General features: G+C 36.5%; 1 protein-coding gene across 1 annotated transcript in view; it reads left to right on the top strand.

Annotated features, from left to right (window-relative positions):
• LOC141513378 (calmodulin-lysine N-methyltransferase-like) overlaps positions 1-16,434 on the top strand; it is an 84,235-nt gene extending 67,801 nt beyond the window's left edge. Inside the window, exons 9-10 of the mRNA XM_074223158.1 lie at positions 7,855-7,986; positions 14,069-16,434. Of these exons, the coding sequence (XP_074079259.1) occupies positions 7,855-7,986; positions 14,069-14,146 (210 nt within the window). The 3' untranslated portion in view covers positions 14,147-16,434. The remainder of the gene's footprint in view (positions 1-7,854; positions 7,987-14,068) is intronic.
• The last annotated feature ends 365 nt before the right edge of the window (positions 16,435-16,799 follow it).

Below are 16,799 nucleotides of genomic sequence, written 5' to 3'. Positions count from 1 at the left end.
ACTCCCACTCACCCCTTCTCAGAATAATGTTTTAAAGTGCATATAAGATTATGTTAACATATAAAAATTGGATACATAGGAAACCAATTATATTGAAATAATTATGAAAATATTTTTTAAACAAGTTCATGTACTCCAGGTTAAGAGCCCCTGCACTAAGCAAGCTTAGGTCTTCCTCCAGGGGGCTGGGTTTACTTAAAAACCAATATTTTATTCCCATTTTGGTGGATTTTGCATGTGATAATAGTAATAATAGATCATACTTCTTGAGTAATTCTTTTTTTAACTGGTGAAGGCCCTCATTGGATATTGCCACCTCTTGTACACCTAAGTTATCTACTAGGCTCCTCCATATACTCTACAGAGATGGAAAAGATGGTTTAAAATAGTTTCCATTTGTAGAATACTTGTCACCTTCCTGTGGCATGATTGCACAGATGGAATGAAAAATTCTACAAATCCATAATTGTGCTCTGGGTTGCAATGCATTTTCCTAATTGTTTTCTGTTACAGAGATGGTAACTAGAGACAAAACAGTCTGGGGATTTATTCAGTAGCTGTACTCAGCAGTGTAAAAATTATTGAGAGACATCAAAAACTATAAGATCCAAGCCCTGCCCATAAGGAGCTTACACTGAGGTTGAGAGGCTAGGACAATACAAATTGGTGGTAGTTTAGGGACCAGTTTAGTGTTGGCAGAGGCTGTGTTTTCAGAGTTTGAAGAGTTCATGGTTCATCATTCTACTAATTTTACTGATGGTAAAACTGATTGATAAGTTCTGGGATAACTAGGAAAGGCTATATAGAGGAGGTAGAAGAAGGAAAGGCTTTTCCAAGTTGAACTTATCCTTATGGGCTATAGCATAGGTTTGGTACTAGTGAGAATAAACAGGAGACATCCCAGATATGAGGATAATTTCATTTATGTCTTTTTCTATTCTGTTCTATTCCTACTACTTCCCACATGATCCTCCACATGGCTAGAGTATTGAATTTGGAGTCAGGAAGACCTGGGCTAATATCCTGCCTCATGCACTTCTAACAGTATGATTTGTAAGCAAATCTCTTAATTTCTATGTGCCTCCATTTCTTCATCTGCAAAATGGGTTCCAGAATGGAACCTGTCATTTAATTACTCTCGGCAACTCCTGGGTGAGGAAATGTCCTCTACCCTTACAGATCAGCACTTTCTCTACATTCATAATCATCAATCAATCAGTCAGTCACAGACAGATACTCTGCTTGAGATGTTAAATGAATTGCCTGGGGTCATCTAGCCAGTATATGCCAGAGACAAGACTTGAACCAAGATGCTACTGGATTCTACCTCTCTCTGTCATTGCGTTTTTTTCTTTCTTCTTTAAAATTATGGGAAGTCACACTTTCACTACCCATATCCTGACAGATAATTTCTAAAAAGTGCTCTGCAAATTATAAAAAATGGCCAAATAAATATTAGTTGTTATTATGACCTCACACCTGAGAAAGAGTGCTCAGTTTCTTCATCTGTGAAATAAGGAGATTGGCATAGATGTCCAAGTCCAAACCCCTTAGCACAGCCTTAGTCCTCTCCTTATTGAGCCACTTAAGCTAGACCTCCTCCCCAGCACAGATTCCCCTCTAATTAGATTGGCCCCCTTGGTTGTCCCTCACCTCCATTCCTTTGTTCATGCTGCCTCTCCTCACCTGGAATTCCTCTTCCCTTTCCCATTCCAAAACTTGATTTTCCTTGAAAGCAAAATTCAAAATGTGAATAGGTGTAGGTCATTGATACCAAACTAAAATAGAAACTGGACCTCTAAACATGATATAAAGATCCTTACTAGCCCCATTTTGACTTAGAAAAAAATATATATATATGTTAATATGAACTATGTTCTACTATATTTTTATTTATTTTGTTAAGTATTTCCCAAATGCAGTTTAATCTGGTTCCAGTGAGCTTGACTTGTAGTTAGGAGACTTGAAGGGTAAATAACCTTTCTAAATGTGATCATCAACATATGATCCAGGAAGTGCCCTCTTTCATGAGGTTAAAAACCATCTAAATAATCCTATTTTTTATTTCTAATTCAGCAAGTATCAGTTATTACCCCACATAAAAATTTTTTTGTGGGATCTTCCATAATTTTTGAGTGAAAAGGTGTCCTGAAATCAAAAGTGTTTTAGAACTAATAGTCGTTTCTTCATCTATAAACTGGAGACAAAGACATTTTGTACAACCTACCTTACAGAGCATGAGGAAAGTACTTTGAAAATGTTTATGTAATTGTATTACTAATAGCTAGCTCAGTTGATAGTGTGCTAGACCTGAGTTGTTAGGAAGACTCATCACTTGTTAGGAAGATTCAAATCTCAGACACTTACTAGTTGTGTGTCCCTGGGCAAGTCATTTAACCCTGTTGTCCCAGTTTCTCATTTGTAAAATGAGCCAGAGAAGGAAAGAGCAAACCACTCCATTATCTTTGCCAAGAAACTCCAAATAAGGTCTCAGAGCTGGACAAAACTGAGAAACAATTGAACAACCAATATATTTGTGGATTCTTATTTTTTAAGATACTTTTAAAAGATATTTTAGTAAAAAAAAAAACTTGTCATATAAAGGGATAAAACATTTTATGAGCCTGAAACACTCCTCTTAAAAACTTTAAATCATCCTAATTAAGTAAATAAATAAGACATCATTATAGAGAGCTGACTTGGGAGTTAGGGAGACCTGGAGTCTGGAGGCAGTATAATATACTGAAAAAGACACTAGCCCTGGAATCAGAAAATCTAGGTTCAAATTCCATCTCTGACATAGATCCCCTGTGTGATATTGGGCAAGTCACTTAATTTTCATCTTACCATCCTCATTTCTAAAATGAAGGGATTAGACTAGATGACCTCTAAGTTCCTTCCAGCTCTAAACTGATAATTCTATGAATAAGTCCTATCTTCCACATATGACCCTGCTCAAAACACTTAACCTCATTGACCTTAGGAAACACTCTTAAGACTTTAGTTGCAGATACACTTTGGTAAAGGGGGTTTCTTCATTGGCAATTTTCCTACTCCGATGAAAACAGAAGTTAGGCAAAAAAAAAAAAAAAGAAAATGAACACATGAGACTCCATATATGTTAGATCAGTAACTTTTGCCTTGTCTAGGGACAAGTGAACAAAAATGCAAAAACTAATGCATTATAAATAAAGGTTTGCATATGATATGATGATCTTTCTGAATTTTAAAAATATTTTATAAATATAAATATTATATAGGAAGTTAAACTTTGTTGAATTGAAAGTCAGCTGATTAAAGTCATGATAATTTGACATCCATAGAAGTCTTATATTTTTAAATTTTGGAAAACAAAAAAATGCAATGTTTATCTTCTAAGATCTAGCCAGGTGGATTATTGTGCCCTGATGATATTATTGAAGACCCTTAAAATGATGTTGAGTTATAATAATCCCATCTTTCTTCCACAATATTTGATTATGATAAAGAAAGAAGTGTAATATTCCCTCCAGGGCTATTTTCCCAACTCTTATCCAAATTAGCAGTCTAAGTTCCTAGATAACAGCTGCTATTCACTATTCTCAGGTTCTAGGGATATACCTGTGCTCTATGAACAAGGCAGAATTGAAGCAGCTCAAAGGAAACATGAGTTGTATTTGTTTAGAGAAAACCCACCATTTTGTGCCCAACCTGTGGTAGAGCACTCCAAGGTTGCATTGATCTGATCAGCCACAGTTGGACTCACTACAGAACTCTAACATAGTGACGTCATTTTGATCTTCTTTGATAATGAAAGATAAGAACCAATCAACCAAACCAGAAGTAAGAATATTTGGTGTAAAATCTCTTCCACCTCACCTCTCTCACCCCCCCCCACGCCCACCCCATCAACTGGAGGTACATTCTTACTGTGAACAAAGTGGATTCAAATTTAAACTTTAAAGGTAGAGAAACTACATAAATAAATGCATGTGACAAAAAAATGCATGTTGGTGCCTTTGTTGAATCCATAGCTGGCATATTTCACAGGTACAAGGGTCACTTTCCTGAAGCTGCCACTGTTTTTAGGTGAATTTTTTTTTGCAACCATTTTTAGGTGCTTCATTTGGCATGGAATGAATGAATAGGTCATTTATTAAACACTTACAATGTGCTAAGCACTGGAGACAGATAGAAGAGTTAGATAGTACCTGTTCTCAGGGAGCTCACATTCTAATTGGGGAGAAACACATAGAAAAAGTTTCCATTGCAAAGCAAAATGGATCCATCCCATAGTTCTTAGGTTATAGGAACATAGTACATAATAACTGCTTTTCCTTAATGTCAGTTCTACTGATAAAATATTTTAAGTTTCTGATATTGAACGATTTAGTAGTAAAAGGACCCTGGAAAGCATTTTGCTTTCTGGGTCTTAGGTAGATGTGGCCGTAGCACGTTCAGGAAAAGTTAATTCCCACAGGAGTGGCTTCCCAGGCTGAAAGCATTGTACTCTTCACCATTCATTGCTACTAGCTCCAGTAGACTGCTACCAATCTTTATCACCAAAGTTCCCTCTGATATGTCATCAGAATTTCCTCCACTGCAAGGGGAAAGACACAGACAGATAAATTCTCTACTCCACCACATTCCTAATAGACTTGATTGTCAGTCTTCCACCACTATATTTGCTTGACGATAGACTTTACTCTCTTCAACTGGCTTGCTTTGTTTTGTATTTAGGCCAAGAAGTATGTCCTTTTCTTTCATACAGTCACAGACTATTCCATTCCATCAACTGTCTGTCCAATGGTCAAAAGACTTTATTTCTCTCAAATTGATTGATACACCCTCATCCAGTTTTCACACTGGATCATTTGACTGAACTACCTTCTTTATCCATTAACTAGAGTGAAGACTGAAGTCCCTAGCTGGAGGAAGGAAGGAAGGAAGGAAGGAAGGAAGGAAGGAAGGAAGGAAGGAAGGAAGGAAGGAAGGAAATTTAGGAAGTTAGTGGGCAAAAATCTGGGCTGGTTTTGTGAAACTGAATATCAATTTAATCCAAGAAACTCATGGCTGGTATTTAAATATATAAGATAGATAATCGCTTTCAAAATTTGACTATGTCATTATGATCATAAAACCAATTCTAAAAGACAGCTTTGAATAAAACACGGAAGGAAAGAAGGAAGAAAAGAAGAGAAGTTAAACTTAAAAGTAAATAAATAATGGACTCAAATAATTACTCTCTGTCATTATTCTTCTTCTTACTAGGTAAAATGCCATATAGAATCAACATTATACCATCACAATAAGCTGAAAATAGAGCTTTTTAGAAAGGAGAGGGGACTTTGCTTCATATATGGATATTTTAAAACAAAGAAATAGACCTCTAAGTCCCCCAGAGGCTTTAGGTTTTAGATTACTTGGATATAGATTTATTCATCAAAATTTTAGATATTATTCAACTAAGTTCATTAAATGCCTACCATGGGCAAGGCTCTGACCCCAAGCCCTGGAGAGACAAAAGGATTACATTAGACAAAGACCCTGGCCTTAAGGAGGGTATATATACATATATTTATATATATATATATATATATATATATATGCAAACAATTACAGTGTAGAGAAAAGATAAGTTCAAAGACAGTGTCAAAAAGATTATAAGCAATGGGTGAGATCACTTCCAGTCATCCTATAAGCTTTCATGTCAGATTTAAAAGGCATGTGTATTTGCACAGAATCATAAAACTATGAAGGGGACTTTGGCCAGGTGACTTGCGCAAGGTCACTTAGCAAGTTAGTGACAAAATGTGGACTGGTTTTGTGAAACTGAACATCAACTTAACCCAAGAAGCTCATGGCAGTGATTTAAATGTATAACATAGATAATAGCTTTAAGATTTGACTCTTACATTGTGACCATAAAACAATTCTGGAAGGCAGCTTTAAATGAAACAGTTTTCATTGTTCAAACATCTAAAAAGCCAACCAGTTTTCAGAAATGACTAAATGACCTACTAGTATTCTTTATTCTTTTTTCTTTTTTAATGGAGGCTTTTGCTCCCCTGCTGAGACCACGTATTATATCCAGTTTCACATCAGAATGAATTTTTGTGGCTAAGTTTGAAAACCTCCTGAAAATAGCAATTAATAATGGAAAAGCTGACAGACCCATAAGTGTAGTGGCATGAATGGCGCTGCTATAATTATGTGTCTTGGTGTGCATGTAAACACATTATAAAAATATAGTGTGTGTGTGTGTGTGTGTGTGTGTGTGTGTGTGAGACAGTGTGTCCTCATACAGGTAGTTGGGGAAGCGAATGTATATGCATATATGCATTCAGTTCAATTCAATAAATATTTATTGAATATAAAATATGTAGAGCCTTGTATTAGCTGCTATTAAAAATAAAGTTTCAATTTTACATTTGGACAAACCTCCTTATTTCTCTAAGTATTTTACTTGTGATTTCATTTGAACCTCAAAACAAACCCTTATTCAAAAATATTGTTTCACCATTTGACAGATGAAGAAACTGAAACAAGGAAGTGAAGTGACTTTCCATCAGAGCAGGCACTAGAATCAGGGTCTGATGACTCTAATTTCAGTGTTGTTTTCACTTTTCTGCACTATATTCTTCTCCCACTCTAAATGACAATCTGTTCTTCAGGAGCAAATATGATATGTTTTCATGATTTGTAAAATATTCCCAAAGCAACAAGTAGAGTGCTGATACCAAATTGTCCATAGCCCTGAAAATAATTAGGAGCTTACAGACTTCTTTAGAAAGACAACGATAGTTAGAGGATTTGAACACCTGAACATTTGGGAAGGAGAACAAAAGACCTGTGTGACACACTAGTAGTGGTTATTAAGAGGAACTCTATGGCAGAAGTTCCTCTGAAATAAAGGAAAAGAAAAAAGAAAAGAAGAAAAGAAGAAAAGAAGAAAGGAATCAGGGAAAAAAACTCTTAAGACTTGTGACCCTAAGTGAAGTCTATATTTATGTTAATTTATTCTATTAAATCAGTCTCATTGAAACTCAAATGTTGGAATACTAGAATGAGGATATTGCTTTGCTAGAATCATGGCCCTTAAGATGGATTTCAATGAAGGTGGAAGACTTTTTGCCCTTACGTTATTGGAAAAGGCTGATGGTGGTAGTGAAATCTGAATACTTGATATGGTCATTAAAAGATAACAAAAGCAAACAAAACTACTTTGATGCTATGTGTTTTTATGGAGTGTTTCTTGGTATATGGCTGATTACGGAGACATTTTCAAGCGATAATGAATGGACATTGTATATACCCCCATTCCTACAAATGCTATTGAGATGTACTGCATTTTACAATTTTACATATATATATATATATATATATACATATATATTATATATATATATGTATATATATATATATATATATATATAGAGAGAGAGAGAGAGAGAGAGAGAGAGATGTCTTCAGCTGTTATTGAACAGCTCCAACTCATTCTATAACAGTGGATATGTGCTGCTGTTCTAAGCTCTTGTACAAACAAGAGGTTTCTATGTTAGACTTTAGAGAGAAAGTATATATTGTACCAAACACCAAACTTTGGCATTATTCCTTTTGTTATGTGTGTGGGTTTGTGTGTCAAGGGTTCATTTTTTTATATAAAAAAACTTGTCAAAATGCTTATTAATTTTTTAGACTAAAATCAAATCTTATTATGAATGGGCAATTTTATTACGCCCTCTGTGGAAGCCTTAATAAGAACAATTAAGTGTCCTTGCCTAAGAGTTTCTCTCTCAATGCTTGCACCAATATCTGTTATGTCTGATCACTTTCCAGTTTGAAAATGTCTGAATTTCCTTTCTAATGTTCTAGGGGAAAGCATTGGTATTTGCCCCACTCCGAGGGACTACTTTAAACCAGTTTTGCAATCTAGCTGAAAAGGCTGGTTTCTTTCTCCAAAGACATGAAAATTATGATGAACACATTTCAAACTTCCACTCCAAGGTTAGTTTTCTGCTTGTGTTAGATAACACTTTAATCCGCATTGCATTTTGAAGAGATCATGGTCTTTTTGGCAGGTAACCTAAATATTTGATTAAAGTACTCCTTAGGTGTGTTGCTTCTGAACAGCTATTTGTATCTGATTATTTTTGTGTGGCAAAGTCATCTTTTATCTTTGTGCGTCTAGGAGGATTTTACAGAAACAGTGCCTGTTTACTCATTTTTTTCTATAATAAACTAATCTTTACATTCATAATAGACTAATTTGTGGGATGCAGGAGAGATGGCCTAGAAGTGAATAATAAACAAGCATTTCTATTTTAATGAAAAAGCCTACCGCCTTTAAGTAGGTTAAATGCTTTGCTGTCCCAAAATAAATAGAAGGTGAATGTCTAATTGTATCATATCGTACTGTAAATCCTTATCTCCCCTGGCTTTATAGCTGGGTCAGTTGGCAGTTTCAGACCGCTAAATCTCATACAGAATTTCACAGTTGCGAGGTTATATGTCAGATCGAGGAGCTACAAGATTTAGGTCAAAAGCACTTATCTGAGAGTGATTTCTAAGCTTGCTTACATAAAGCAGTGTTATCAGCCTTTTATTATTTATAGGAAAGGAGTAATGTAGGACGCGGAAAGGCAGGTGTTCCACCAAAAACTTTTTAGGAATGCCATGTTTGTTAATACACGTCAGAGTTATCAGGATCACATTTATTACCTCTGATGATTTTAGGGCATTGCCCCATGCCCCCCAAAATTCACCTGTGCTGAGCTAATCTGGCTTCAGCAAGATCCTTTGACTTGTCATGATTTTACAAGTTGTAGTTGTAAAAAGTAAAAGCCTGACCTTGATTTTCTCCTGGGAAAACACTAATAGCCTGCTCAACACTCTTTATTACCTACCCATTGGTGCATAGGGAATGTAGAACGAGTTTCATCTTGGAGGAGAAAATGAGGAAGCTGGACACTTCCTGGAAATGAGTTGATTTCCTGGGGTCACTTGGGTCCCATTTTCATCCCCAGAAGAAAGTTTTTTTTTTTAAATTGGGACCTTATGGACTGAAAGAGTTAAATACTTCCATAACTAGCAATTTATTCCTTCTGACAGAATCTGGTCCACCATTTATTATGGGGGGAGGGGAAGAAAATTACATGTAACTCAGCTCTCATCCAGTTGCCTGGAAGCCTATTTTCCATCACTCATCCCACCCCCAGAACAGGAGGAATGGCTTTTAGGGTATTATGTGGTAGGTGGAATGTTCTCTCATACTCCCCCCTCCTTTACCCTCCATCCCTTATAACAGAATGGTCTCCTCTCCAGCTATAGTTACTAGGGAAGAGATTAGAGGTACAGAGGTCAGCTGATGATGAATTTTAACACGATGCCTTGCACTTATATAAATGTGAATCATCATTATCATCTCCTGGAACATCACATGTATTTTTTCATTGTCAGCTTGTAAAATCCAAGTTACCGGATGATTACATGGGGCTCTGCACTATGGGATGTGTCCACCCTATTGTCTACAGTGACCCTTCTAAAGTCAATGGTAGAGTCCTTGACTTCCCCGCACCCTCCTTTTACCTGTATGAGTGCTCAGTGAACAGTGACTCTCTCTTTAAACTCTGCTTGGTGTCTACCTCAGCATGGTGCACGCCCATAAATAAGCACCCTCAAAAATAATCATTGACTGATTGACTAGTTTCACAAAAGTAGCATTTATTGAATAAGTGGAATTGACAGAGGGCCTTAATTCATTATCTCAGCAAAACTGTCTAAAAATCAAAGTATGTGAGTTTTCCCCTTTTCATTCATTTTACATATTACCTCAGGGATCTCTTTTGTCATCTTTTAAGAAGTAGAAGTGTAATACAATACTGCTGGGAGGAGATGTGCAGGGAAAGCTTTAGGTAGCTGGTATAATATGATGGCAACAATATAGTCAAAGTTTTTTGGTGGTGGGAAAGAATATTCTCCCAAATGGGAAAGAATACTGGATTTAGAATCAGGAGACATGGGTTTGAATCTTGACTGTCTGGCCCTCAGTTTTCCTCATCTGTAACATGAAGATACTGAGCTTAGAAGATACCCTTCCAGATCAAAATCCCAAGATTACATGACTGTGATTCGGTGTCAGCCGAATTTTTTGTTAAAACTCCTTTGTGTCTCTATCAAGAGAGTGTCCCAGATACCCCAAACAGAGACAGGCTTTCCAGCATCAACAGGCTTTCCAGCACAGACACGTACAGTAAAGCTAGAAGTGATATACTTGCAGTTTTTTGGGTTTTTTTTTTTACTGAATGAAGATATGAAGTAGGATGATAGATACCTACCAGCAAAGCCAGAAGGGATAAACTTGTACTTGTCTTTTACCAAATGAGGATGTGCAGAAGTATTGGAGTTTGGTGCTGTGGAGCAGATCCATACTCTTAAAGATTCAGAGGGCTCTTTCCTAAGGAGACCTTTCTAAGGTCAAAGCCACCAATTGTTAGCTCCATTGCTTCTTTTCCTCCACCATCCCATCCCTCCTCAGGACCAAGTAGGAAGTGTTGGTGAAGGTTGAACAAGTGACTCAAGGCCAGAATGTGAGACTCAGGGAGGGTAGGGTAGGGTAAGGTAGGAAGGCTAGGGGATGTTGCCACTGGAAGCTTTCTTTTATTTGTCTTATGTTAGTGAGCCCAGCTTAAAAAGTTTTCTCTCTTAGTGGGGGAAACCAGTCGTTTTCCTCCTCCATCTTCTTATAAACTTCCATCTTCCCTGGGATGGGTCGGCTCCCAAATGAAGGAGAGGAGTTTTCCTTCAGGCTGCATGTTATCCTCTTAGCCCCACTGTTTTGGAATAGAGCGTAACCAGCTGGAGAACTGTAAGACTCCTGATAATACAGCTCTTTGCTGCTGTCCCGTCTTAATCTTGTTACACAAATGGTTGTGAAGAGATTCATGAATTTTAATTTTGCCCTCTGCATTAGTGCCTCATGTCACTCATACACAGCTGCCTCCTATGTAGAGTTTTTCACCCCTCCTCCTACAACAGGGGGAAAAAAATTAGTTACAATCTTGGCAGTAGTGCAAGTTAAAAAAAAAATCCACAGATTTAGGCAGCCACCCATGAAGCTGATTAACAGTCAGTGATCAGGAGGAGCAGCTTTGCCTCTTAAACTTTTCACCTTTCATTGTTAGCTGTGAAATTTTATTTCCGTTAAAAAAGCAAGCCTGTAATCAAATCTGTGCCATTCTATACTTTCTGCCAGAGCTTTGGTTATTCTGCACCCACCTATTGCAACCCACCTTGCTCGGGAGCCAATCTGAAGGGGTGGTGGATGTTCTTAAAAAACTGGCTTTGCCAGCTTCGGGAGGCAAAACAAAAACCCAGATCGCCACTCCTACTTCTCGGTCCCTTTGCTAGCTAGCTATGGAAGGCACTGCCCAGCTGGGTGGCTCAACATGTCCAGATGTGAGATTGGCAAATTTTTCAGTGGCACAGAGCTCTGACTTCAGAAATGGCTGGAAATACTATTAGCTTGGAATTTTGTTAATAAAAATCCCCTCATTCATAGAAATAGCCTTTAAAATGTCATTTCTTCTGAAGCGTTATCTTTTTTCCTGTCTCAAACTACCTGTGTTGATTTATTTTCTCTCTGTATGTATGCATGTCTACATGTTGGTGTATACATATATATGCATTTATTTTCTATATATTTACATGTATACCCATGCATGTATGTGTGCATGTGTGTGTGTGTGTGTGTGTGTGTGTGTGTGTGTGTGAACTTGGTAATGAAAATTGTCTCCAGCTCCGTGGTAAAGTCAGGACATTGTGTCAAAAGAACGGCCATATTGCATTTCTGCTTATCTATTCAAAATGCCACATTATAAGTGGCTGGTGCTCAGAATCTGTGTGGTGTGCTGTTGATAATTGTGGATACTGTAAAGGGTAAACAGTATGAACTCCACTCCTGCGGCAGCTATTCACAGGGTAAGGCTGAGCGTGTTACATCCAATTATGAAGTAAAGCATAATGCTACTAATAGCAGCTATGTAATTTAGTTCAGTCCTCAAAGACCTAGCTTTAACCTGCAAAATTGAAAAATTGTTTTATTCACAATTTGCTTTTTGTTCATTTTTTTTAAAAGGTACCTTTTCATTTCTTAAAATTATAATTATTAATTGGGCCCAGAAATATAGCTTTGATACATGGAATTACTCTTAAGCCACATAACATTCCCCCCAAAGCAGGTATTTTTCTAGCTGTTTTGTGTGTGTTTCAAGTACCCTGATGCTATAGTCTTGACACGTTCATGATCTGGTGACAGGTTATAATATTTTCTTGGAGGGGTCCCTCCTCCTTCATTGCTGGAAGGGCTCACAGATGGCATTGAACTGGACCTACCCCCTTCCAGGAATGAAGCCTCTGTTTTGGCCTGCAGAGGTCAGTACAGAATCCAAGTTAAAAGTGGTTTCTAGCCCATATTTACAGAAGAATTATTTATCCCATATATTACCTCAGGGACTTTATAAAGAGCTCATTTGAGTCTCTCTCTATTAGTACATTGTGAGTGAGTAGGTCAGCTGATTCAAGCTGAGTAATCAACTTTCCTTTATCCCCACTCCCTGAGGAAAGAATTCAGCTGCCTTTGCCCCTCTCCTCATGGTGCAAAGCATTTGGGGGAAATTCCCTCTGTCACCCTCCTAAGTGGGGGGCAAAGAGAATCAGAGATGTTTGAGCTTAGGAAGTCCTGACTGGTGGCTTTGCTATAGGAAATCTGTGAGGTCATTTATCCTGCATTTTTTCTAAGAATGAAAAGAAACTGTGATTTAAAAAATAAAAAGATTAAAAAAAAGAGCCGTTCCCTATGTTGGGGTGACAAGAATCTTTCCAAATTGACAGACTTCTAGGAAATAAATGGAAGCTACTTCAATGATTATGCAACCCACACCTCGATAAAGTAGATTAGAATGAAAAAACTAAATCAGCTTTTTTCCCCTATAGAAAGAGAAGCGTGTGTTAATTAACAAGGGGCCCAAGGCTTCCAGAATCACTTCCCAGCTAAGGATTATACTCTGGAGAAGGCTTATGTTACAGTTACATTTACAGGAGCCTGTCCTAGACTAACTCATATTTTATTTCTAGTCATTCAGGATAAGCAGAGCTGAACTGCTTCATCTGTCTAGGTTGGGGGTGATGTTTGGCTGATTTATATTATTAATATTATTATTTCATTCTCCAATTGAAAATAAAATGTAGGGTATCCTTATCCCCAAATCATTCTTTGAAAAACAAAAAATTTAACAAGTAGTTTTTAAAAATCTAATCAAAGGTCTCAGCATGACTGGACACTCAAAATTTTTTTTTGAGTTTGATATGTATAACTAGCTAAATATCTTTTACTGTTATAATCAATTAAGGGAATGTTAGTTCTAGATTTGTGTATCTGTTTTTTTTTTTTTTTGAAATTTTAATTCATCATGGAAGACCTGATGGAGCTTGAGTAAGGAGTTGGTAGCTCTATTTTTTCTCTGAATTTCACATCATTAATAATAAAAAAAATAAAATAAAACAAATAACAAACTCTTCAGGTGCTGCTACAGGGCCTGTCTGATATCTAAGCCCAGGCAAACCTTGTATTGCCGGAGTCTACTGATGTCTGGTGATCTCTAACACAATGGGGTGGGGAGGAGGATGGAGCTGCAGCATCATTACACATAACTTGGTCTAAGCATGGGAAGTTAACCTCCTGGTGGAAAAACTTCATACTTTGTGGTTAAATCCTTGAGTAATTTCATTAACTTCCTGAGTCTGTAATTTGTGGTTCAGATTCTTTTTGTAAAATGCTATTCGGTTTGTGTCCTGAAAAGTGCTGCTCACAAAAATAACCTATGATTCACATCTTCATAATGCTATCATTGGATTTCCTGAGAGTACTAAAATTTGTGTTTGTTTTTTAGTTGTGTATCAGATACTTGCTGCCTGTGTCTGTGTGTGCGTGTTTGTGTATTTTTCATAAACAATACATCCAGGTAAGAGAATAAAATAAGTTGTTATCTATGGCTAAAAACTGATCCTTAATTTTTTTTCTAATTTTCAGTTGAAAAATGAAGAATGGGATACATATGAAGAAAATCTTCATTATCCACTTCTACTAGTCTTAACCAAACAAGGGTAAAAGACTAAAAAACTCAGAAAAGGCAGGCATCAATTTGTATTGTCATAAATATTTTTCATAAAGCTATGAGCATATAATTGGTAAGATAACAGAGGAAAGTTTTGGGTGTTTGTTTTTATTTTGGCACATTGACATTGGAAAATCCTAAGATTTCTGCCTTGCATCACCTCCATAATATTGTACAGTTTTGAGTTTCAGATTTTACCTTTTTATTAGATACAGTGATTCTCAAGCTCTCCAAAGCTGTGTTTTTCTTATCCTCCCAGTGGACTTGATGCTCTTCCTGAATCAAACCGTTTTGTTGACCTGTGAAAACTCACATATTCTTTTGTTATCTGATTAATTGGGAACAAAATTCTTTGTAGTTAGAGGTTTTTTTTAAAATAGAATTTTCTTATTTTGGGGAAGACGTCTAAACAAGACACACGTCATGATTCTTCTTCCTCTCCTAAATCACCATGTCTTTGGAATCTCTCCGAAATTAACTGTTTCTCTGTGTCTCCCTGTGTCTCTCTAACTCTGGGTTTCTGTCTCTCTCTGTCTCTGTGTCTCTGACACACACACACACACACACACACACACACACACACACACACACAAACAGAGCTTTCCCCCCGCCTATAGATGTATAAGAAATCACTACATCAGACCAAATCGTCATAAACTGACCATTTGTCCTTTGGACACAATAGTTTGCCCAGCCCTCTGCTCCTCCTCTCCAATTATGTGTGATTAGTCTCAGTGTGTTGTGTCAAGAAGGGGGAGTGTGCTGAGTGCTTATTATCTGTTTAGGTACAAGAAGAGCACATTTAGGCTCTGACTATGAATGAAAAGTGAGCCTTTATCGAGTCGAAAATCTAACTGCTGCTAGTCTCCAGGCCACTTTAAAAACAGGTCCTTCCCAGAAAAATTCTAAACAAATGGCTCATAAACTGGATTGCATGTATGGGATTTAAAAAAAAAGAATTAGTCCTTACAATTATCTTATTTAAACCAAGCATATATTGTTATGTGTAGTAGTGCTACCAGGGTATAGCAGACATTAAATGGGTACTACACAGGATGAACAGAGAATCACTTTTCTGCAAAAAAAAAAAAAAAAAAAATCTGAGCATATTCCTTTCCTGGTGCTTCATCAAAATGGTTTAAAAAATGCTTTTGTAGAAATCCAGATGTTTATCTGTAAAGAATCATCTGTGCACACTTAGCTGTAAAGCTATTAGCAGGTTATCTTTGCATCCTCATTCAATACCAAGGACAAAATAATGGATATTTAATATTAGGGCTCTTTTTAAAAAATTAAAGAAAAAGCAAGATTTGGTGAGGACCGTTTTGCATGTTAAACAAACTTGGCTGTCATAAAAACACCCACTCCTAAAAGTCTTCCTCTGTTCACGTCTATCATCAAACAAATTTTTCACCACCATCAGTTTGCATGTCCTTATATTCACCACTTTTTCTGCTCCATTAGAGCACCTAGACAGATCTCGGAAGGCATAGGTCAAGTCGCAGTTAGATCATACATTTCTTTCTCACAAAAACTTGAATTGCAATGCCAAGTGATGGGCTAACATCACAATAACAGCAATTTATTCCTCTTTGGATAAAACAGCAGTCTATTCTCAGTGTTAGATAAAGACCAGGGCAATGCAAACCAGCCATTTAGCTGAGTAGTTCAGCTAGTGGTAGCTCTCCTTTGGGGATTGTATGGGTTGCATACTGGCTGAATATTTTCTTGTTTAAAAATCACAAGCATTTGGGATGTTTTAAATAACAGTGCAGATAACTGTCCTCCACTTTCTTCATCCTGGGGGAAAAAACATAGAATTTCTCCCCACCAAGATAGTTACAAAATCTGAGACAAAGAAAACCTTATCACAGCATTGACACCCAAGACTGATCAGTCTTTCATTTGAGAGTATTATATATATATATATATATATATATATATATGTATATATATATATACATATGGATACAAACATACACATATATTCATACACAGACACAACAGAATAGTTAGACAATTTTGTGAAAATTATGTTGTCAAGAATTTCATTTTCATTTGTGTGATTTGGGTAAAGAATTATCAGTCTTTCTTTCTCTGAGAAGAAAATTATTTTTTTTTAACAAACTGCTAAGATTTGGTTTTTTTTATGTCTGCATCGGATTTAATGTTACCAAGTCCTGGTAACTGGAAAACTTTCAAGGAGGATACCTATGATATTCCCTACCTATAAATGAACACAGTAAAGAGACCTGCTTATTGTATCATTTAGTGTATGAATAAAAACATAAATTTTTTTACTATAAAAGGTTAATGGATCCTTATTCTGTCAAAAAAAAAGTTTAGCTTCTTTGAAAATTCATAAGAGACTGGCATTTTATACTATGGTTATGTTCAAAATGTGATCAGGATCTAGAAAGTTATGTCAAATTTTAATAGAATGCTGATCATGGAATCAAAAATCCTTTGATTTTAAAAAATTTCCATGTTGCTATATCTGTTAAGGTTTATGATTAAAAATTATCTTTACATAATGCACTTAGAACCCCATGTCATTAAAATGAATGATCCATTTTATTACATAGGCACTATGTAAAGTGACTATTTTGAAAGGAAGGCTTCTATCTGATTACGAACTCATAAGTA

This window comes from Macrotis lagotis, chromosome 1, assembly GCF_037893015.1.
Source record: "Macrotis lagotis isolate mMagLag1 chromosome 1, bilby.v1.9.chrom.fasta, whole genome shotgun sequence".
NCBI lineage: Eukaryota > Metazoa > Chordata > Mammalia > Peramelemorphia > Peramelidae > Macrotis > Macrotis lagotis.
This window is presented reverse-complemented; position numbering and strand designations above follow the sequence as displayed.